Source organism: Budorcas taxicolor, chromosome X (assembly GCF_023091745.1).
Source record: "Budorcas taxicolor isolate Tak-1 chromosome X, Takin1.1, whole genome shotgun sequence".
Lineage (NCBI taxonomy): Eukaryota > Metazoa > Chordata > Mammalia > Artiodactyla > Bovidae > Budorcas > Budorcas taxicolor.
The window spans coordinates 111251776-111275769 of NC_068935.1; the positions used below are offsets into that span (position 1 = coordinate 111251776).

General features: G+C 36.6%; 1 protein-coding gene and 1 non-coding gene across 2 annotated transcripts in view; one reads left to right on the plus strand and one right to left on the minus strand.

The window, feature by feature from the left end:
- DMD (dystrophin) overlaps positions 1-23994 on the plus strand; it is a 2235978-nt gene that overhangs the window by 654934 nt on the left and 1557050 nt on the right. Inside the window, exon 13 of the mRNA XM_052663429.1 lies at positions 8966-9085. Within this exon, the coding sequence (XP_052519389.1) occupies positions 8966-9085 (120 nt within the window). The remainder of the gene's footprint in view (positions 1-8965; positions 9086-23994) is intronic.
- Positions 20015-20086, minus strand: TRNAA-AGC (transfer RNA alanine (anticodon AGC)). Its single transcript has one exon. It is a non-coding gene; the product is annotated as a tRNA-Ala (tRNA).

Genomic DNA, 23994 nt, shown 5'->3' on the forward strand with positions numbered 1-23994 from the left:
TTTCAACAGTTTGTGAACCATGAAGTTCCAGATATTCAAGCTGGATTTAGAAAAGGCAGAGCAACCAGAGATCAAATTGCCAACATCTGCTGGATCATCAAGAAAGCAACAGAGTTCCAAAATAAAATGTCTATTTCTGCTTTATTGACTATACCAAAGCCTTTGACTGTGTGGATCACAACAAACTGTGGAAAAATCTTCAAAAGATGAGAATATCAGACCACCTGACCTGCCTCCTGAGAAACCTGTGTGCAGGTCAAGAAGCAACAGTTAGAACTGAACATGAAACAACACACTGGTTCCAGATAAGGAAAGGAGTACATCAAGGCTGTATATTGTCACCCTGCTTATTTAGCTTATATGCAGAGTACATCATGAGAAATGCTGGGCTGGAAGAAGCACAAGCTGGAATCAAGATTGCCGGGAGAAATATCAATAACCTCAGATATGCAGATGACACCATCCTGATGGCAGAAAATGAAGAATTAAAGAGCCTCTTGATGAAATTGAAAGGAGAGTGGAAAAGTTGGCTTAAAACTCAACATTCAGAAAAGTAAGATCATGGCATCTGGTCCCATCACTTCATGGCAAATAGATGGAGAAACAGGGAAAACAGACAGACTTTATATTTTGGGCTCCAAAATCACTGCAGATGGTGACTGCACCCATGAAATTAAAAGATTCTTGCTCCTTGGAAGAAAAGTAATGACCAACATAGATAGCTAATTAAAAAGCAGATACATTACTTTGCCAACAAAGGTCCATCTAGTCAAAGCTATGGTTTTTCCAGTAGTCATGTATGGATGTGAGATTTGGACTATAAAGAAAGCAGAGCTCTGAAGAATTGATGCTTTTGAACTGTGGTATTGGAGAAGACTCTTGAGAGTCCCTCGGACTGCAAGGATATCCAGCCAGTCCATCCTAAAGGAAATCAGTCCTGAATATTCACTGGAAGGACTGATGCTGAAGCTGAAACTCCAATATTTTGGCCACCTGATGTGAAGAACTAACTACTTGGAAAAGACCCTGATGCTGGGAAAGATTGAAGGCGGGAGGAAAAGGGGACAATTGAGGATGAGACGGTTGGACGGCATCACCAGTTCAGTGGAGATGAGTCTGAGCGTGGAGATGAGTCTGAGCAAACTCCGGTGTTGTTGATGGACAGGGAGGCCTGGTGTGCTGCAGTACATGGAATCACAAAGAGTCAGACACGACTGAGCAACTGAACTAAACTGAAAGGAAATCAACCCTGAATATTCATTGAAAGGACCAATGCCAAAGCTGAAACTCCAATACTTTGGTTACCTGATAGGAAGAGACTTATTGAAAAAGAACCCTATCCTGGGAAAGATTGAGCTTAGAAGTAGATGGGAAGGACAGAGGATGAGATGATTGGAGGGCGTCACCGACTTAATGGACATGAGTTTTTGGCAAATTGAGAGATTGTGAAGGACAGGGCATGCTGGTGTGCTGCAGTCCATGTGGTTCACAAACAGGTGGACATGAAGTAGTGACTGAAAACAACAACATGAGCATTTCTTCCAAACAGTAAAAGCATGTAGGAGGACCTAACTATTGTGTGTGTGTGTAAAGCAAGTTTTGTGTTAGTAATCTTTCAAATGTAATAGGTTGAATTCAAGTATCACTAGAGAGATAAAACCTGAAACTCAGCTGAGTACGCACACACTCTTACACACAGGAGCTTTTAAGTTTCTATTTATGTGCCTTATGATGTGGAATTATATGAAACATATATCTATGTCTTATGCTTATTTCATCAATATTAATATCTCTTATGTGAGAGGGGTTTTATCACAGATTCTGAAGTCATATTCTCTAGGTTCAAAACATAGTTCTGTGAGCTCAATGACTTTGTAAAGTTTCTTAACTATGTTGTACCTCAGTTTCTGCAAGTATGAAGTTAGGATGATGATGATGATGATGTGAATACCTATCTTATACTGTTGATAAAATGATTTACTAAATAGCTGCATAACCCTGATACCCAGAATTATATAGATTATCTTAGGTGTTAGTATTATATAAGACATGACTTTTACCCAAATGAAATTGATTAGTATGGTAATAATCGTCTTATGATGTAAAGAAGTGATGAGTTATTTAGAAAAGGGCAGCATCACACTTTATGGTCTATAGAGTACTGTACAGATGATACTCACTTTTAATTCTTTTTAATGTAGTTGAGAAGACATATAATTTCCTATAAATACTATAAACAAGCAACGGGTCCCAAGGATAACCTCACATATGAGATAATGCCATTAATTCAATTTAATTTTTAAAAGTACAGTCCATACCCGTGTTCGTATTTTAAAAAATCAAGTGATTCCAGCTAATAGGTTACTCAGAAACTATTGATCACTGAGTCAGTTACATGGCTCAAAATGTTACAGCCCTGTTTTAAAGTACATCAGTGCATCTACTAAAATGTAACTATCCAAGACCCCTTCATCTTACAGATACCACTTTATTTATTTTTTAATACCTTATTTCTCCAATAATGCTTATTCATTAGACATTTCTGCCCTCTGCAGAGGGTAAAACAAGAAGGAAAGCAAAAACTCTATTCCTCACTTAATTGAGTTGGTCTCTGCTAAAAAGGGCTTTCCTTGTGGCTCAGCTGGTAAAGGATTTGCCCGCCGTGTGGAAGACCTGGGTTTAATCCCTTGCTTGGGAAGATCCCCTGGAGAAGGGAAAGGCTACCCACTCCAGTATTCTTCCCTGGAGAATTCCATGGAATGTAGAGTCCATGGGGTTGCAGAGACAGTTACAGCTGAGGGACTTTCACTTTTTTCAGTCAATTATGTTGCCTTTTTGCGTTTCTTTCTCTTTGGGGTGACTTTGGTTCACTGATTCTTGCAAAATGTTATGAACCTTTGTCTTTGGTTCTTCAGGCACTCTTACTATTCACCAGGAAGAGGAAAAAAAGTGAAAGATTGCATGCATGCATGCTAAGTTGCTTCAGTTGTATCCAACTCTTTTGCAACCGGATGGACTGTAGCCTGCCAGGCTCCTCTGTCCATGGCATTTTCCAGGCAAGAGTACTGGAGTAGGTTGCCATTTCCTTCTTCAATCTAATGAAATAGGCACATTTATTATCCCAGTTTTGAAAATTAGAAAGCTGATGTTTGGTGTGGTTGGAAACTTTCAGAAGATCACATAGTTGGTTAGCAATACCTGCAGGACTCAAACCTAGGAATTCTGACGTTAGATCCCACACTTTAACCATACACATAATTTTTGTCACTCTGTGTTCTTTTTCACATATTCTGAAAGATACATGGGCATATTAATGGTCAGCTCTGTTTTTACAACAATTTTTCACATTTATTGAGCCTCCTTCTTGAAATTGGTAAGCGTTGGTTGCTTTTTAAAAAACATCACTGAAATGTTCTTTAGTGCCCTGCCCCTCACTCTTGTATCTTAGGAGTTGGAAAAAATATAAACATTTATTTCTAATAAAAAGGTAACAAATGAATTCTGTTATAAAGACTAATATAACTATAAAATAATGCTTAAATAAGTAGCTATCTAAATAAAAGCTCTAGGAGATCCTGGTGAGGAAACTTATTTAAAATATTTAGCAAATTGATAATAAAATTGCATACTGTAAATAGATCCTCATGACGGACTAGACAGCACAGTGACCAGTCAGGCTTATTAAAGTCAATATTGGACTGAAAATAAAATGACCAATCATTTCTGAGTCATTTCATTCAGGGAATAGATAGAATAGGGAATGCAGAGCCTAGCCCAGTGTAGAGATGATCGAAAGAAGGATATAAGAATAGCCACAAGATAAAAGGTGATGAGAATGATATACTGCCTACCCACCAGTTTTCTGGTTTGCCTGGGATGTTTTTATTTGAAAATAAAATCAATTTATGTCCAGATTATTGTATTAACTAATTGTTCCTAAGTATCTAGGGATTTTTTTTTTTGTTCCTAACCTGGCTTTTCTAAGGTTGTACTTTCCCAAATGTTACACTTATCCCCTGTTCTTAGAAACTATTCTGGTTTCTTAATATTTTTGCACAGTTTGTACTGAATATAGCCTTTCATTTTGTGTACATTTAGTTGGATAAGGTAAAAACTATGAATTACTTAATAGTTTATTAAGCATATTTCTAATAATATTAATCTAAAGTGATATGTGAGGAGGCAGTAGATGGCCGTAGAATCGGTGCAGAATCAATGACCTGTGTCATTTCTAGGTATGTTTGTGTGTATGTAGGACTTGCAAGTGTTGGCAGTTTCCTATTAAAGTAAAAGAAACAATAAAATAAACTTTGCCCATAGGCAACCAGTGTTCTTTCCTGTTTCATGTTGTTTAGCATACACTGTATACTCTCCTATGTAACTTACAAGAGGCCCAGCCTTGTTTTCCTTTTCTATTACTCTACCTTTCTGTTAATTGTTGCTCTTCACTTCTAACTGTCAGATATAATAATTACCTTTCCTTAAATATTTCCATGACTTTATTTCCCAAACATTATTTCACATGTATGCTAAGAAAGGACAAAATGGCCTAAGTCTGAGGTAAACTTTGAAGTGACTCTTCAGTGATTGCTCTAACCACATTTTGAAGACCAACTTGACATGGGTTAGTGCAAGAATTCAGTGCCACTGAAACATTTGAAGGAAATAGAAGAAAAGTCATACTTACGTCATAAAATGTGAATATATACTAAGGGAACAACAAATTTTGTCAGATTTTCTAGATATATAATAATTTATAAGAAATGGAATTATTTACAGAGGTATAACACAATCTAAGTTGGCCAAATCTAAGCATTTTTAATGTTAAATTTCACTGTTGGCCTTTTCTCTTGTCATAACGAAAAAAAATTCTTAGTTGACATTAGAAAACAAACATTGCTGACATTTGTATCAAGTAATGGTATAGAAATTTAATTAGGACCATGACAGATTTTTTAAAATCTGATAAGTGTAACAAATGCATCACTTCAATAAAAATTCTGGCAAGAAATACATAATAAAACACCTAGTATGTATCTGTGTGTATAAATAATTTATATTATTTTAATAAGGAAAAACAGGCTTTAACAATCACATATTACACCATTTTAATCTGATGACATTATCTTCTGATGGGCAAAAAGCTTACTATATTTCTCTGGGGATACATCTGTACTTGAAATAATTTGGCTCATATATCAGGTTTAATTAGTGAGTCAATTGTAAATATCCATTGTGTAAATCCTGCTATGAGAAATTGAAATCCATATGAAGTAAATATTTAATTAAAAATTAATTGTAAACTAGCTTTAAAAACTTTAATATATTTTAACAATTAATTGCCTTGAGAATCCATGTTTTCCCAAAGAGGGAAGCAGGGAGCTATACTTTATACCAATGATTAAGGCCCTTATTCATGGAAAGAAGGGTTGGCAGAAAATTTTAACTTTTAAACCCACTATTTTCTGTATGGCAGTTTTACTTCTTCTAAGAGACAACTTCATTTTTAAAAATGAAGTCTGGACATTGGATATTTGATAGTCTTTTGCAGATAAGGGAATTAGCTAATACTATAATATTCATTAATATTTATTTTTGGAGTTAAGTTCTGGCAAAATAGAGAATATGATTGAAATGTTTCAGTAGTTTTCTCTTGCAGCTGTTGAGAATGTTTAGAAAGGTCAGTTTAAGCTTTTCTGTTTTAATCCCTTATTAGGAGTAAATATATATATATATAATTTGAATAAGTCATAAAAGAGAAAAAGAGATACTGGAAGTGACTTAAATATAGTATATGTTAATTTACTGCAGTGCTATGCACTGTTCAAGATTTCATCCACTGTGGAGAACCTTTTCCATATTCCTTTATTTTCCTCTACTCACTTTGACTTCAGGTAGTTCTCATATTTGATTTTTGAAGCTATTAACTCACAACTAGCTTAGTGGTACTCTGTGTTAGCACTTCGGCAAAAGCATAACATGTAAACCTTTGATCAATTTGGCAAAAATATAATTTCTGATTGTAGAAGCAATAGATAAGCAAAATGAAATAGAAATCTAAGTACTGGAGGGAAAAAAAAAAACTAGTGTATTTGATTACATATGTTTTATAAAGATGCAACCTGAGTTTCAAAATAAGTATTTCATGAGTCAAGCAATGACTTTCTCAGTTTCCTTTGCTAAAAAAAAATGAAAACCATAAAAAGGTAAAAAATGTGAGCCATATTTCCTAATTGTCTTTAATATATGTAATTGAATATACCCTCATGCTTGAGTGATAGGAAAAAACAGAGACTTGGCCAAATTAAAGAAACCAGTTTATGATATATTGGCCACCAAAATATTATTTTAGTTATTATTTTTAAAATTCCTGGCTGACACATTTGAAATGTTCCCAGTCCTGGCTTATATAACTCAAAAAACACAGACTAAACATGACTTTCAAGGGCAACTCTGAATGTTAATGTTTCCATTTTCGGCCTCACGGCAGAAACAGTTTTATTAACCAGTGTAAGCTCTGGATTGTCAAAGGCGTGATAGGCAGTACAGACTCCACACACAAAATAGATGCATAGTCATTTTATTCTAAATTGCTTCACTTGAAAATGTACCATGAAAATCTGGAGAGAGGAAGTAAAAGTAAGTGATTTTATAGTGCTCTAAAAGTTGAGACTTGAAAAATAAAAGTCCTAGGATAAAAATGCTCCAGCATTCATGTTTGTGATGTAGCTAATCCTCTTAGGTTCCCTTACACCTGCCATACAGCTTGAATAACTAAGAGCAAGTCCCATAGTTTCCAGGCAGCCTTGTCTGTAGGGACTGCAGGTTTTCTAGAAACTAACAGGCTTTGTGGGCTTCTCTGGTGGCTCAGATGGTAGAGAATCTGCCTGCAATGCGGGAGACCCATGTTTGATCCCTAGGTCAGGAAGATCCCCTAGAGGAGGGCATGGCAACCCACGCTAGCATTCTTGCCTGGAGAATCCCATGGACAGAGGAGCCTGGTGAGCTACAGTCCATGGGGTCGCAGAGTCAGACATGACTCAAGTGACTTAGCACGTATGCATGCACAACAGGCTTTGTCTCAAACCTACTTCTTCTTTCTTGTAATATATAATAACATATTCTAAGAAGCAGAGTAGATGATTAGGAATTTTACATACTCATTTAGTCATTTCCAGGTAATAATTAGTGTAGCATGATAAGATCTTGGTGGAACTGGAGCTCTCAGGCCAGGTGTCTTGGATCTAGAACGGCCTCCTCTGTTTAGTCCTCTTCTATTTACCATCTGTTTATTCCTCTCTGCCTTCTCCTGTTTATCTTTATAAGAAATCTATACACTGTGATTTTTTAAAGTTTGGAATACTGTTTGGGGTTATATATGCTTGATAGTATAATTATAATTACACATTTAAAAAATAGAATCTTACCCATTAGATTGTAGTCTTTACACAGTCAAGAAGGGCCAAACTCATCTGTGCATATTGCCCTCACCCCTGCACGTGGTGCTGTTCATTCAATAAAAAATCACTGATCTTTAGTTCTGTGGAGTGTAGTGAGAAGGACAGAGAGTGCCTCTGTTCTAGTGGACCTTATATTCCAGTACGTAAACAACACATGACTAATACAGAAGAAAAATCTGAATGTGAAAATGCGAGGTTAAGAAAGTTATATGACTCAGGGAACTCAAACCAGGGCTCTCTAACAACCTAGAGGGGTGGGATGGAGTGGGAGGTGGGAGGGAGGCTCAAGACGGAGGGGACATATGTATCCCAATGGCTGATTCATGTTGATGTTTGGCACAAACCAACACAACACTGTAAAGCCATTATCCTTCAATTAAATAAAATTTTAAAATGAAACAGATAAAATTAAACTGTATGATTTGAGTTAATAAAAAGTTGTAGAAATGGTAACTCAGAAGCAAATTTGGGGAGCATCTTCATGAAAAGCCTTTCTGAGCAGGTGACGCTTAAACTGAGTCCTGAATGATAAGAAGGAGAGATTATTTAAAGATATGGAAGAAGAGCAACTGGGGCTAAAGCAAACAGTTTGACACACTGTGAAAGAGAGAGAAGATAAGTATGACTGAAACATAGTGTCAGAGGGTGAGAATAGTATGCAGTTACTTTAGAGAGGAAGGAAGGTACTAGATCATATAAGGATTTCTGGTTACATAATTTGGATTTTCCTTCTTAGTGTCATGGGACCACACTGGTTTTTATCCAGGGGAATGCCATCCGCTTTTTAGCTGAGTGGAGGAGAAGGAACCAGCAAAGAAACAAAAAAAGCAGTTCTTAGTGAGATGCAAGGATAATCAGGTAAGGGTGGTGCTGCAACTCAAGAAGAGAGAAGGTCCAATATGGAGTGGTTAATTAGGTTGGTAATTGGAATGTCAATTAAAATGGTATCACAAAATGGTTATTAGATTTGGGAACCTTGAGGTTGATGGCAACCTTTATAAGAGATGTTTTAATGGGATAATGAGTAAAGGAAATAGTAGGGTAAGGGAATGGAAAGAGTAACTGTAGAAAACACAATTTTTTAGTGAAGAGGAACACATAACAAGGCAGAAGCAATAGGGGTTTTGGGGGGTCAAGAGTTTGTTTTGTTTTGGTTGTTAATGGAGAACTGCAGAGGAGACACTGAAGACGCTCGAAGCAGCCAGGTATTTTAGGAGAACAGTCCTTGAAAAGGTGACAGGAAGAGGGATAAAGGACAGCACATCTTAGTATGCCTTTATCAGCAGATGCTTTCTCTCTCTTTGCTTTCACATCCAGTTGACAAAAATGTGCAAAACTTGCTGAGCACCATAGCAGAAAATTTGCTTGAAATGGTTCTAGTCTAATAAAAATTGCATTAGTCAAAGCAGAAATGGCAGAAATGAATCACACTCATTTGGGAAGAAATGTTTCTTGGCATACAGAGCAGGAGACTTTTAATTTCCTTTAAACATTTTATCTTTCAGGTGCTTCAAGAAGACCTAGAACAGGAACAAGTCAGAGTCAATTCTCTCACGCACATGGTGGTGGTTGTTGATGAATCTAGTGGTGATCATGCAACTGCTGCTTTGGAAGAACAACTTAAGGTAAGATTATTTTCTTTAATACAGTAAATATGTAATTCAAAGTAATTAATTGCAATTCAGAAAATATTAAGAATATTTAAAACAGAATTTGTATATGGCAAATATTAAGCATGCAATGTATTTATTTAAACTGATTCAAATTATGTCTCATCTGTGGGACATTTGTGCATAATTCCTTTTCACTATTCACTGTTTGTTCATAGCAGCTTCTTGGCCTTTGGGGAAATACATAACTGCAGATCTGTTTTTTAATTATAGTTGAATACCATATATGAGATAACTGGTAGTGGAATATTATTTATGTTCTCTTCAAGCGTGCAATCTGAGGACAAAGGTTAAAAAAAAGAACACAAAAAGGATCACATTCAATCAAATAAAAAGTCTAACACCTTCATTATGTTTATTCCTGGAAGCCTTCAGTTTTAAGTCTCATTGAGGATGTAGCAGAATTTTTAAATCATGGAAGTTCCACTGGAGCAGACCCTTAGCCTATCAGTCTCTCATTCAATCTGACTCATAGTAATTGTGTCCTTGGAACAATTGAAAATGATAAAGTTGTATTGTATTTTTTTAAATTTCAACAATGTGTATATGCATATACCAGACCATCAACATTAAGGAAAAATACAGCAGTTTATCATTCAGATTGTAAAACATACATTCACATATTTATACAACCACAGATTATATTGGAGGCATTCATTGTACCCACCAAATGCCTGCCTTTCTTTGTGATGGTTAGGGGCCAATAATCTGACACGTCTCAGGATCCAATCAGTGTGGGTTTGAATAGCTTTATAAGGCCAAGATTGTTCTAAACCTAGTTTCTCTTACTTAACCTATAACACGATTTCTTAAAGCCTTATCTCTGTTTTCTTCTCTTTTTGTGTGAATTGTATTTTTTTTTTATCCCAGTGAAATGTCATTTCCTAAGGTTACTGCTTTAGACTTCAATCTCCAACGTTATCTCACTCTCCATCATTAAATGAGAAAGACAAAGCTGTTGAACTGCTACAATTGAGCATTTAATATATACTAGTGATTCATCTTAATTGCTTATGTTTCAATGAAATTACGAGGATTACAGATCTAAAAAGGTTTATGACACTCAATAATATAAGGTCTCATTGCATATGTGATCAGATTTGTTTTACACACAAACGTATATGACTTGCTAAAGACCTGACAGGCTGCTGCTATACCCATCTTAAGAAATTCCATAGTTCTGATACAATAACGTTGTGACTATTTACAAATAGGTAAAAATCTAATATTCATTGTTTCTTGACATTTTCAGAAAAGTTGAAAGAAGGCCTGGAGGCAGAGGTTAGATGGGTGACTGGTTAAAAAGAAACAAAACAGAAACTTTTCTAAGTCATAGAGTATTTCCAGTGAAAATAACAACTGAAAAACATTCAGTTTGGCATCAGCAGACCTAGTACAACTAGCTTTAGAATATAATTATTCCAAGGTGATGCCTGTGGGACTAGGCCACCTTGAAAAACAGTCCAGAGCACTCACAGATGGTGACTGGGTTAGAGCTTAGGTAATAAATTAAGAGTGGTGGCCCTAAGGTTTTCTATATTTATTATCCTACTTACTCTCATTTTTTAAACCATACTTTCTGCCTTTAATTCTTTGACCCGGAAACTTCTACTAAGATAGCTGTGCACGTATTGGCTGTTCCTGATTCACACAAACTCAGTTCATATTTGTCTGTGATTGCCTTCCCCTTAATTAGTGTTGAAAATAGCCTCCCAATCTCCACTTTCCCCCTTAACCCGGTTTCCCCTTGTGATACCTCATTTCCTATACTGTCACCTGATTTTAGATAATCTTGACTAGTGTCTAAAAGAGCAGAGTTAAGGGACTTCAGTGGCGAGGAGGCCACTGCTTTAGCCTCTCTTCTATTCCAGCAGTTTCCTCAGTCTCAGAGGATTCCATCCATGTTTAAATTGTATGCCTTATTTAACCATTGGTTTGAATTGCCCTGAAATACTGGGTTCTCATTTGACTTTGAAATTTTGGCAATTCTTTTTTAGGTCCCTTATGAGTGATACAATCTTATCTTACCAAGCTTAATTTTTATAAGGAAAGAGAAGAGGGTGAGAAGATGATAGAAAAGGAGGAGGAGAGAAGAAATAATAAAGAGTAAAAAGATAAAATACATTAGAGGAGTCGCTTGAATACCAACACAAATGCCCTCTGTGTGTGTGACAAGCAGTCTATGTATACTTCAGAGACTGAACTCCCATGCTTCATACTGGACCCTGAGGAATTCTGTTAGATGTAATAGTAAGAATTTTAGGAAAAAGATACAGGTATATGGACTCAGTACAGTAGGCAGGGGAACTGGCAGGAAACCAAGAAGAATCCTTAAGAGCTCTTGTTGAAGTAAGGTCTGGTCATCCCACACCTTCTTTCTCCCCTCAGACCTCCCAAATCACCACAATGCCTTAACCCATTTCTCTCCAATTTGTAGAAGTATCAGAGCCTCAAAATGGATACCCAGTGTCTTTAGGAAAGAGATACAGATGGGGGAAGACTCGGAAAGGAAGTCTTTGATGTAATTCAGTAACAGAGAGAGAGAGATGCGCTTCCCATCTTGACTTAGAATTCTAAAAATACTCCTCATGGAATATCTTTACATGTATTGACTTAGTTCTGTGAACTCTGTTAGAAGTTAGATTTTTCTCTAACTTTAAAAGACTTTTAGAAGTCTTCTTTTTAAAAGGTTTGAAGAAAAACAAAGTTAGGTCAGAACATATGCTTAGGGATTCTGAAAGATGGCATGACTTATGAAGGATAATACTCTGAAAAGTGCAGTCTCTTGTAAATTAATTTGATTCTGTCTCTCAGAGGTTCAGCTTGTCCCTCAGCAATGTCACCACAGGTCAGAAACTTGTCCTTAGCTTTAGAGGTTTCTGTGATATCAGTAGATTTGCAAGCAGTGATGACAGTTAACTAATTTTCCTGAGAAATAGCTTGGCTAAAAACTAAGGTAAGTAATTTCTGTGCCATCTTCAGTCATGGAAGATATTACCATACCTCTTTCTTTTTCTTTTTTTTGCTGATTACTTTTAATGTCTTTACTATATCAGAGGGATTATGCTGCTAACAGAGGTAAAATGGTGAGCAAAAAAGAGAATTTGTTCTGCCTTCCTGGGTCAGAAATGGGTAATTTGCGAGCATGCTACCTTCCTTGGAACCTTTCAACGAGGGTAGCCATTACTTAGGCTCCCGTTATGAATTCAAATGCTGATTCCTTGTCACCCTTGATCTCCACAGTAGGCCTGGTGGCTGCTCTCTTGGTACTTGCAATCTAACAGAGGAAATAAACACTAATTACATGATTTACGACAATGAGCAAATATTTAACAATGAACATAGCTTATTTCTATGAGGGAAAGGAAAAAGGTTTTGCGACAACAGGTTAGTCTGACTTAAGCTGAAGCTTGAAAGCATGAAATGATTCCCTAGTAAAGTGATGTTTATGATCTAAAAGACACATTGGATGGAACTGTCTGAAGTATATGTATAAGGGGATCGGTGGATGTGCATATGGTTTCCAGAAAGGAGAAACAGTATATCAAGTGAGCATGGCACTCTAAAAAGTGAAAGTGTTAGTCACTCAGTCATGTCCAACTCTTTGCAACCCTTGGACTGTAGCCCGCCAGGCTCCTCTGTCCATGGGATTTTCCAGACAAGAGAACTGGGGTGGGTTGCCATTTCTTTCTCCAGGGCTCAAAACCAGGTCTCCCACATTGCAGTCAGACTCTTTACCATCTGAGCTATGAGGGAGGCCATGGCACTCTCAAGGAATTGAAAAAGAGCCAGTTTGGTTGCAGTAATGAAGTTCAGAAGACTGGAGCTAGCAAAGGCTTGGTAGGTAGACAGGGGCTGATCTAAGAGCTGGACTTAAATGTGTGATACTAAACTCCACTATCATTCATTCAGTCAACAAACATGGATTGAGCAACAGCCTTTTGCCAAGATGGCGACTGGGACCACCATTATGGGAATGGGTGGGGCACACAGTTATGGTACCTGCCCTCCTGGACCTACACTAATTAAATGCAATTAAGTGTAAAATTTTGGTCATGATGAGTTCAGTGTGACAGATATATACCTTACTAGATGACTTTTATCTTGCTCCAGAAGGTAAAGAAAGGCCTACCTAAGTGGCAGAAAGTGAAATCTGAAGATTAATAGAAATTGATTAGGCAACAGTAGAGAGCAGGAAGGTATTTCAGATAGAAGTACTATATTTATTCAGTTATTCAAACAGATATGTACTGAGTACCTACTAGGTGCCAGCCAAACATCTAAGCTTTGAGGTTAAATATGGACAAAACATAAATCATTTCTCTCTGAAGCTTACGTTCCAGCAAGCATTAGAATACCTAAGCAAGCTTTATACTATGAAAAAGGTGCTGAAAACTATACGGGAAAATAGACTGGAGAAGGAAGCAGTTTTACATGGAGGAGGTCAAGAAGGTGGCATTTGAGCAAAAACTAAAACAAAATAAGGGAGGTGTTTCGGAGGTGCATAGGTCCTATGGTATTTTCGCATTTGAAAGCTGAAAAAAGACTATACATAGAGCATAAAGGAAGCCTATTGTTCTAGGGAGATAGCTGTTTCTAGTGAAAAAAGAATCAGAAACCTGGTGAGGCCAGTAGCTTTTACAGAAGATGCTCTAATGAAAACATTTTCCTGATAAAACGTAGAACTATTAAAATCTCATTTTTAGACATGTTCTTATATACAGGTTTAACCCTTGAGTGTCAAGCTAAACATATTAAATGTGTCTAAGGCCACAGACCTGTGAGGGTTTCTGGCATATAGAAAGTGTAGATTATTTTGCTAAATGACCTCAATCTTAACGCTATTGTCTAAAATTTTGGAGAATTAAAGGTATGTCAAAAGAATGGATACATTCAAGTAGCCTCTTTTGAAGAAGAATAACCTGGAAAGTACAGTTTTAGAGCAGATTATTAATATAAGGCTATGCACACATGTATAGTTTCTTGCTCATCTAGTGAACTTAAAAATTTTTATTGCATAAAAGAATAATTTTCAAAGTTTAGAAAGGTCTCTAAGAACTAGGATACACTCATTGAAATCAAGACATGAAAACGAACTTGATATCAAATGACATTGAACAATTTGTGCAAATATTATGTGGTATTATCAAGACACATTCTTTGGTGGCTACATCAAGTTGGTTGACCCAGTAGAATGGAATAAATAGAAAATGTTTTGATTTCCTTGAAGTATTTTGCAAAGTTATGAGATGTCTATGGATACAGTGAGCCTTCCTATTTCCATGTGGGTTGGTGGTGAATGTCTGTGTTTTAATATATTCCTTCCTGTTATCTGATTCATGTGGGAGATAATTGTGCTGAAAACGACTGGACCCCTTTATTCAATCCTCAGAGTCAGAAAATTGGGGGACAAGCATCCATTTGATGATATAGTTGGGAAGTACACCCAACTTCACCCCCATGTGAGTGGTTACTGGATGAGTTCCTCTCTCAAATGACTTTAGAAGTTTTATAGCAATGTCCTGTGAAGTTAGAATGTCACATACGAGTATCATATACTTGTCTTTCATGTTTTTAATCAGAATAGGCATATTTACTGATTGAAAGTTTACTGCTTAGTTAAGTTTTTGATAAGAAAGATCTCAGTCCCCATCTATACATGTGAGAACATGTATGCACACACATATAAATGTAAGTATTATATCACTATATACATACAGTTATACAAATGCAAGTACATGCTTGTGTATACATTTACATTTTATCCATATATATGGGTGTGTGTGTGTGTGTGTGTATGGAAGGACGGGAAAAAGAGAGACCAACTGACTTTTGATACAAATTTAAGATTAAATCAAAGCATGATGACATAAATTCTTAGTAAATTAATGTGGTCTTGGATACAGCATAATGTCTAGATTATAAGGACTAATAATTATGTTCTGTGCTGGTTCAGATACACTTTTAATATCTTAACTGAATTTTTCAGGGAGAATGACAACCTATAAAGAAAGTTTGTAGAGCCAGGAGTTATTTAATTTTAGGAAAAACCTAAGCAGAGATAAGGTACATGTGAGCAATTTTATCTTATTAAAAAAGGAAGACATTTTCTCTGTTTTACTTCAGAAGGTTGTGCTATCAAAAGTAGGCACAAGTTGATAAGCCTGTATGTCTTCTACCCAGACCTCTTTCCTGAGCGCAATTTTTCTCTCCCATTTTCTGCTGGATATATGCCCTGTGAAGTTCAAAATGGACCTCAAATACAGCAAGGTGAAACTTAACTGATTGTGTCCTACTTGTCTCTAAATTTGCTTCTTTTACTGACTCCCCCAGTTTTGTTATTGCACCACCAGTCACCTTGACACCTATACCAGAGAGCTGGAGGCATATCTCTTTTCATTCTCTTGTGAGCCCTGTCATGTAATCAGTCAAAACATTGCTGCACCGTCACTCACATTCAGTGCTTCATCTTGGTTCCTGTTACTATTTCCCGAGATAGGGCCCATACCTGCAACCCCTGGAAACCCTTGCCTGAATTCTTATCCTGCTTCAATCCAATCTTCACATTAAAGTTAGTACACAATTTCAAGAGCCTACATAATAGAGTTTCTCCTCTGCTAAATCCTAAGTAACTGACTGTCCTCCAGAGACTCTTATCACTTGGGCCTACAGTGACTAACTGCCCTCCCCCAACCTGTCTTTCAACATTTACCTCCTATTATACCCCTCATATCCCTCAACCTACAGTCCCTTCCTCCAGGCTGTTTCTGATCCTCTGTATATCACCTCTGTACAAGCTACTCCTAGCACTCAGAATACTCATGTTCATCATGTCTGCTTGGAAAAGTCCTACCTCACGTAGCAGACTGAGTTCAGATTTTCATTTGTGAAGGTGGTATTTTTATATAGTGATGATCACTCCCTTTTTGGTGCCGTCCATATACTATGATTGTGCCTCTGTTGTTTGGAAGGAAAATAGTCGACTAAAAAGCAACTCTTCAGAAAGGCTAAAATGTCCCCTTGTCTGTCATGGCTTGGAACTGGTTGAAAGTTGCTCAGTCATGTCTGACTATTTGCAACCCCATGGAATTCTCCAGGCCAGAATACTGGAGTGGGTAGCCTATCCCTTCTCCAGCAGATTTTTCCAACCCAGGAACTGAACCGGGATCTCCTGCGTTGCAGGCAGATTCTTTACCAACTGAGCTATGGAACTGGGATATGGAACTAAAAGTGTTTATGGTACATACCTTTGGAATAATTAGTGTGGGGGAAAAAAGCTATGAAATGTTAAATCCTACAGAATTAAGATATAGAGGTTATTTATGAAGAAGAATACATAAGAAAATAATTTTGATATCTCTCTCTGGTCTCTAATTTTGTATTTGCCAAATAAAAAGCATGTTTAAAATAAAAATAAATGTGGCAGAAATACTTTCACTGAGCAAAGTGTCAACAACTGTTGCCCATGAAGCAGTAATTATAATTATTAGCACTTCTGTGTGCTCATTATTTCCTAAGAATTGTATATAGTATGTATGTAATGCTATCTCTGTTTCACAGATGAGAAAGCCTATGTGTAATGAGGCTAAATCCAAGTTCATGTAGTTTGCAAGTGGCAGAGCTGAGATTGCTTAGGCTTTGTCCTGATCTCTCAATTTCATCAGAGATAATCATGTTGTGACCTTTAGAAGATTATTATATATAGGGGTATATATGCAAGTATGTTAGAATGATAATATTCTTCATGAATATTAAGTGTTAATTCTCATATACTCTAAAAAGAATTCTGGCCCTGTTGGTCTCTGAAAAAAATCTTTTATACTATGGCACAATTTTTTTATTGGAGTACTCTGAAAAGTACATAAATCATAATTATATCTTGAAGACTTTACATGGGTCACATACCCATAGTTCCACACCCAGATAAAAAGATTTTATGTTGTCAACATTCAACATGCTTGTCAAGCCCTTGCATAGTCATAAATTGGTCCCACCTCTATCCTGATTTGGAGAAGGCAATGGCACCCCACTCCAGAACTCTTGCCTGGAAACTCCCATGGACGGAGGAGCCTGGTGGGCTGCAGTCCATGGGGTTGCGAAGAGTCGGACATGACTGAGCGACTTCACTTTCACTTTTCACTTTCATGCATTGGAGAAGGAAATGGCAATCCACTCCAGTGTTCTTGCCTGGAGAATCCCAGGGACGGCGGAGCCTGGTGGGCTGCTGTTTATGGGGTCGCACAGAGTTGGACATGACTAAAGCGACTTAGCAACAGCAGCAGCAGCTATCCTGATTTACAATACCTCAGATAAATTTTGCTGTATTTTTCACTTAATGTAAATGGAATTGCATAATAGATAGATTGGTTGATACATGACTTTTTCCACTCAACATTGTTTGTGAGATTCATTCATGTTGCTTATGTTAATAGCACTAGTTCATTAATTTTTCTTTTTATGAATATACCACAGTTTAATTATATAATCTACTGTTAAGAAAATGTGGGTTGTTTGAAGTGTAGGACCATTACAAGTAATTCTGCTATGAAAATAATTATACATATCTTTTGGTGAATATTTGTATGCTTTTATATTGGATATTCAGCCAGGATTGGGATTGCTGGATCATTAAATATATGTATATTTAGTTTTATAGGTATTACTAGAGTTTTATAAAATTGGTTTATACAGTTTTTTTCTCTTCAATAGTCAATAAAGATACAAATTGCTCTACATCTTCTTTACTACCTGATACTGTCAAATTTTTAATTTGACCCTTTCTGATAGTTGTATAATGACATGTCTTGTTTTAATTTGCATGTACTGATGACTCATGAAGTTGAGTACAATTTCAATTTATTTCAGTTGGTTATTTGAAAGACCTCATTTTTGAAATGTCTGTTTTTCTACTGAGTTTTTTTGTATTTCTCTTAGTGACTTGTGGTTATTTTCAAAATATATATTCTGGATGATAATCCTTTGTTTGTTACCTATATTACAAGGTTTTTTTTTTCCCCCCACTAAGTACCTTATCTTTTTATTCCTACTTTAATAAATAGAAGTTTTAAAATCATTATACCCCACTTCAATATTTTCTGTTATGGTTAGTGTATTTTTGTCTTGAGTTTAAAAATAGCATTTCCTACTCTAAGACCTAGAAGATATTTTCTTGGAGGGCTGTATAGGTACTTTATTGCTTGACCTTTCATGTTACATTCCATCTCATATTTCTGGTGTGATAAAGGAATGAATGTCCATTTTTTTCCTATTTAGATCCAGCTGACAGAGCATGATTTATTGCAAACAGTTTTCAGCAGCGTCACCTTTAGTTAAAAGCCTATACATGTGTGGCTCACTTTATGGACTCTACTTCTGTGTGTACATTTGCCTATACTTATGTCAACGCGATATTGTCTTAATTACTATAGCTTTCTAATATTTTTGATACTGGTAGTATCATAAAATAAAAATTGTACCAGATGATTAAACAGGCAAGAAAACAAATTATTCAAGATTATTGCATTGATGGGTCAAAGACTATTGCAATAGGGGAGAGAGACTGAACTCTGGTCCACTGAACCAAAGGTGGGAGAATTCTTAAGTGCTGGGATGAGCTAGTGTAAAAAGATTAGAGCACATTAAAAGGTTGGATGGTCAATGTGATTAAGCCATTTTGTATTTGCTAATTGTCCCTTATCAAAGTTAGGCTCCTACCCTCCCACAGAGTCTGGAAGACATGGGCCCTATCTTTCTTGATAATTACATTTCAAAGGGATGGCTAACAGGTCCTTGAGAAAGATATTCTTGGGTTGTAGGCTATTTACATGTTAAACTGGCAGATTAAAAAAATTTACAACTTCTTTCTAAAGTGCTCTGAGAAGAGATGTTGAGGCCTATAGTCTAAAGTTTAATGAAGCTACAGAGAACACTGAGTCTAGCTTGGCCAGGGTAAGCCCTTCATATTTGTATTTGTTTTCTTCTTTTTAAAGATTGTGTTGACTATTTTTATTAATTTGCTTTCCATATCAATTTTAGAATCAGCTTATCACCACCTCCTCAAAAATGTTTTGGTTTTAATTGGATTTCACTGAATATATAGATAAATTTGCGGTAAATGTCTTTATTAAATAAAATATTTTAATTTATGAATGAAATATTCTTTCATTTATCTAGGTCTTTATTTTCTCTAAATAATGTTTTATGGTTCTCAAGATAGTGGGTGTTAGACTTTCTATGTGATTTCTTGCTAGGTTTTTCATAGTTCTGGTTTTGTTGCAAATAGTTATCTTTTAAGTTTTTAACTTTTTATTTCCTGTTGCTGATATTGAGAAGTACACTTTTATTTTTGTTCCTTGGCCTCATATCCAGAAATGATACTTAGTTTACTTCTTAAGTGGAGTAGTTTCTCTGTAGCGTCACTCAGATGTATGTACCCAGGTGGTTTGGGGTTAATGGCAGTTTTATTTCTCCCTTTCCAGTCATTCATCTTATTAATTTCTTTTGAATTTTTTTTTTTTTTTTGCTGCATACTCTAGTACAATGAGATTATTGTTGTTGTTTCTCATTTTAGCTCTCAGAGGTGAAAGAAAGTGAAAGTGAAGTCGCTCAGTCGTGTCCGACTCTTTGCGACCCCATGAACTGTAGCCTACCAGGCTCTGCCGTCCATGAGATTTTCCAGGCAAAAGTCCTGGAGTGGGCTTCCATTTCCTTCTCCAGGGGATCTTCCCAACCCAGGGATCAAACCCAGGTGTCCGGCATTGTAGACAGACGCTTTTCCGTCTGAGCCACCAGGGAAGCTCAAAGATTCCATTATCTATGCTTCAATATTAATCCTTTCAAGGATTAAAATGTGAGAAGTCAGCTGAAACTATAGTTCAGTTAAAGTGGAGATGCCGGGAATCGAACCCGGAACCTCATACATGCTAAGCATGCGCTCTACCATTGAGCTACATCCCCACTGCTGTGAGATCAACTATTCCTGAATATAGATGGCGCTGGAGCGTCGGGCCCATACCCCGCCGTAGCCGGCAGTCGGAGAGGCGCGAGAGCGGGGGAGGGGGGAAGGGGGGGAGGAGGTCACCCCTCTCTCCCTGACCTCACCCCCGCTGACGCTATGCCGCTGCGAGTTTTTTTTTTTCTTTCCCCCTCAGAGGTGAGGCTTTTAGTAAATCACTGTCAAGTATGATATTTCCTGTAGGCTTGTTGTTCACGCCTTTTTCTAGTGTTCTAAAAAGTTTTGTTATTACTGGATGTTAATTTAATCAAACTTATTTTTCAGGATAACCTGAGACAAACATGTTAGTTTTCTCCTTTGTTCCATTAATATGTAAAATTAATTGCTTTTTAAAAAAATGTTAAAATAGCCTTGCATATATGAGAGAAACCAAACATGGAGCCTATGTATAACCCTTTTAATGTTTTGCTAGATTATTATTATTATTTTTTTTTTTTTGCTAACATTTGACTTAGAGTTTTCCCATTGTGTCCATGAACGAGTATTGTTCTCCTTTCTTGTGATATGCTCACTAGAGTTAAGTACCTGACTATGGAGAAGGAAATGACAATCCACTCCAGTATTCTTGCCTGGAGAATCCCAGGAACAGAGGAGCCTGTGGGCTGCCGTGCATGGGGTCCCACAGCGTCCGACACGACTGAAGCGACTTAGCAGCAGCAGCGTGGAGGCTTGAGAACTTACCATTTACGCCTGGAATTTTCTTCATGGCGGAAGGTTTAAATGAGAAGTCAGTATATTTAATGGACTTAAGCCTTTCTAGTTTTGATTTATGTTTTTAAAAATAGTTTACCTCTATTTCCCAGATTTTCCCTTTTTTGTCAGTTCAAGTTAAGTTTTGTCTTTCTAAGAATTTGTCTATTGCATCTAAAATTACAAATATATTCAGTCCACATGGAATTTAATAATATATTTATCATTGAAATTTAGGAAATATGATATGAAGCTATGAATTTCTAGCCTTTCTAGAGAAAGTAAGTGATTTGATGATCCTGGGTCTGTCTTCCTGCATATTAACCTCAGCAGGAATTGAATAGATCTACCCACTTTACCATGAGCTCACCATTTAGCTGCAGTCATCTCTCTTCATTCCCTTACACCTAGATTATTTTATACATTTTATGTACCTCTTGGAACATGTGATTTGTTATAGGTGGAATAAATTCCATGGCAAGAATTAGAATGGAACAGAGAGGGATTTCCAGTCACTTATCTGTAAATAAGGCACATAATGAAAAATGCTCCTGGTTTAAAAATGCAAAAGAAGAGATTTGTAACTCTTGTACAAAACGAAGTTTTATTAGACTGTAGGTAAAACACAGAAACCTAGTAAAGTTAACATCATGCTGAAATGTTTCAGTGTACTCTCTATTAAAAAGTCTATTGTGCTGTAGATTTATCACACCTGGAAACAAAAGCTGATTTATTTTTCCATCAACTAAGTTCTAAGTCCTTACCATTGACAGGCATCTCTATAATTCATCATAGTCTTCAGAGCAGTTTCATATTTGTTGACCTAACCCCAGTATTGACCAGGCTAGGAGAGTAGGAGGCAGATACTATTATTATATCAATTTCACTAGTAGGACAGCTAAACCATGGTGAGATTAAGAGTTTGCTAATGGATATGGCCAAGGGGGACAGCAATTGAAGTCGGATAAGAATTCAGGTTGTCTGTACTTTTGACCTAGTGACATATAGCAAGTTAGTTAGATTTAGAGATTCTGCTAAATGCCTAATATCCATTTTAACTATTAAAGACTTAGAATTTGAGGTAGAGAATACAGGGAATTTCATGTAACTCTCACTCCTGTGTGTCTTTAAAAAAAAAATCACCAGAAATAGCCTTGTTGTTACTTTAAATAACTGGTAGACAGATATTAATATTTAATGAAGAAGAAAGAGAAAAAAAGGTCATTAAGACACTGCTTGGGAGAAAAACCATGTATTGATAATAACAGTGGTGGTATTCAGCTTTGAGACATTTATATACTATGTGAAATGCACGTATTTCTACACCAGACATTAAGCACGGGAGTAAATGGAGAGGGAGGGCAGCCTTCGGGACGGTCAGAGACTTGGAGGTAAAAACCAATAAAGAACGGTAAAACCTCAAGCTACCAAGGAATGCCTGGAAATGTGATGGATGCTGGAGGGAACACTGTTGTGCTGGAATGCTCCTTAGGACTCCTGTTCTTTATTTTCTGGTGTCCCAATTGAATAGACTGGCGGGAGCTGGAGAGTGCGGAGTTTATTAAGCTGCCACAGAACATTAAATAATAGCCTGCAAACAATAACAGCAGCAACAACAACAGGGCCTTCCCAGATTTATTCATTAGCACTTTAGAAACTCAGAAAAATAAATAAAATATGGAATTGATTGCCATAGCACAGAAGAACATGCTTCTTCAAGTTAAAAAATCTCCCTACACCTTTAGCATGATCACCAAGGCAGAATTTCATTAACGAATCAGACAGTCATATTTACCTTTTCAAAATAAGTCCTTGCAAAGAACACCTGTTCTTGATCTAGAAGTGTCAGCATTTTTGATTTTTAAAAAACGTTTTGAACAGATACGGAGCTAAAATATAAAAAATGTTTCTTAAATCAAATTGTAACAGCAGGCTGCAAATCCTTGTCAGGTAGGTTAGATGAAATGTTTAGTTAAATCTCATCAAACTCCTGGTAAAATTAAATATGAAAAGACTCAAAAAAGATTCAGCATAGTCCTGGTATCCCTGTACGTTCCACTGTGTTCTTTAGCACAAATCACAAGGTGTATATTTTTTATGTTGAATGCTCTATCAAGTGAGTGGCATCGTGAAAGAGCATGGGCCTGTAGCCAGATGAATTGAAGGTCAAATCCTATACACTCAATCCTTTGACCTTTCTGCCCTTAGATAAGTTACTTAACCTGTCTGAGTGTCAGTTTCCTCATCTATAAACTACACCATTAAAAGTGACAGGAGTTCCTTGAGTTTGGTTAGGAGTTATTACAGGATCCTTTAAACAGAAGTAAGAATGATATTTTCAGAGAAACCTCCAATAAGTGTTTCCTAATACATCAAAATAAGTTTTTTCACCCTGAACTGTATGTTAGACAGTGAAGCTTTAAGACATGCCATTTTATAATATATGCTTCAGTTAACAGTTTCTTTTAAAAAAAAAACTGTAAAATTGAGAAGAGAATCATAGACTTGCCTAAACAGTAGTCAGTAATACTCTGGCCATTTCTAACCTCATAATGGGTGCTTTCGTTCATTTGATATTGTTTCCATTTCACCATCAGTAAGATGTAAGATGGAGTTGCTAATTGTTTTTAACTGTATAGGTGTTTACAAATTAAGAAACAAAACTCAAGAAATAAATAAATTATTTTTCAGAAGGCTCATTACACGTAAAATTCATTTAGCAGAGGAGTATACCCCAGGGTTTGAAACTAGGATAAAAGGAGATGAGTTGCTTGCTGCCTCCCTCTCTTATAAATCTCAGTTGCTGCTGCATTGTGTGGTCCATGGCACGTAATTGTTTCTTCCTTAGTGGACATACTCTTGCGGACACTTTATCTCTTAATGCCAATCTTGCTGGGCACAGTTTAGCTTTCACTGTCTTACACTGTCTTCAATAAATTCAAGGGTCAAGGTACTTAAGTTTTACCTCTCAGACTTGTCAAATTTCTTATACTTGCTTTTATCCAAATGTTCTTTTGATAGCCATTTTTCACTTTTGCTTTGAAAAGCCAACTCAACCAAACAAAGGAATTCAGATGAGAAATGTCCTTGGCATGTATAACAATATGAGATGTGAATTAAATGGGAGGGAAAAATCCTCCCCATTGTGGATCTGAGCCTA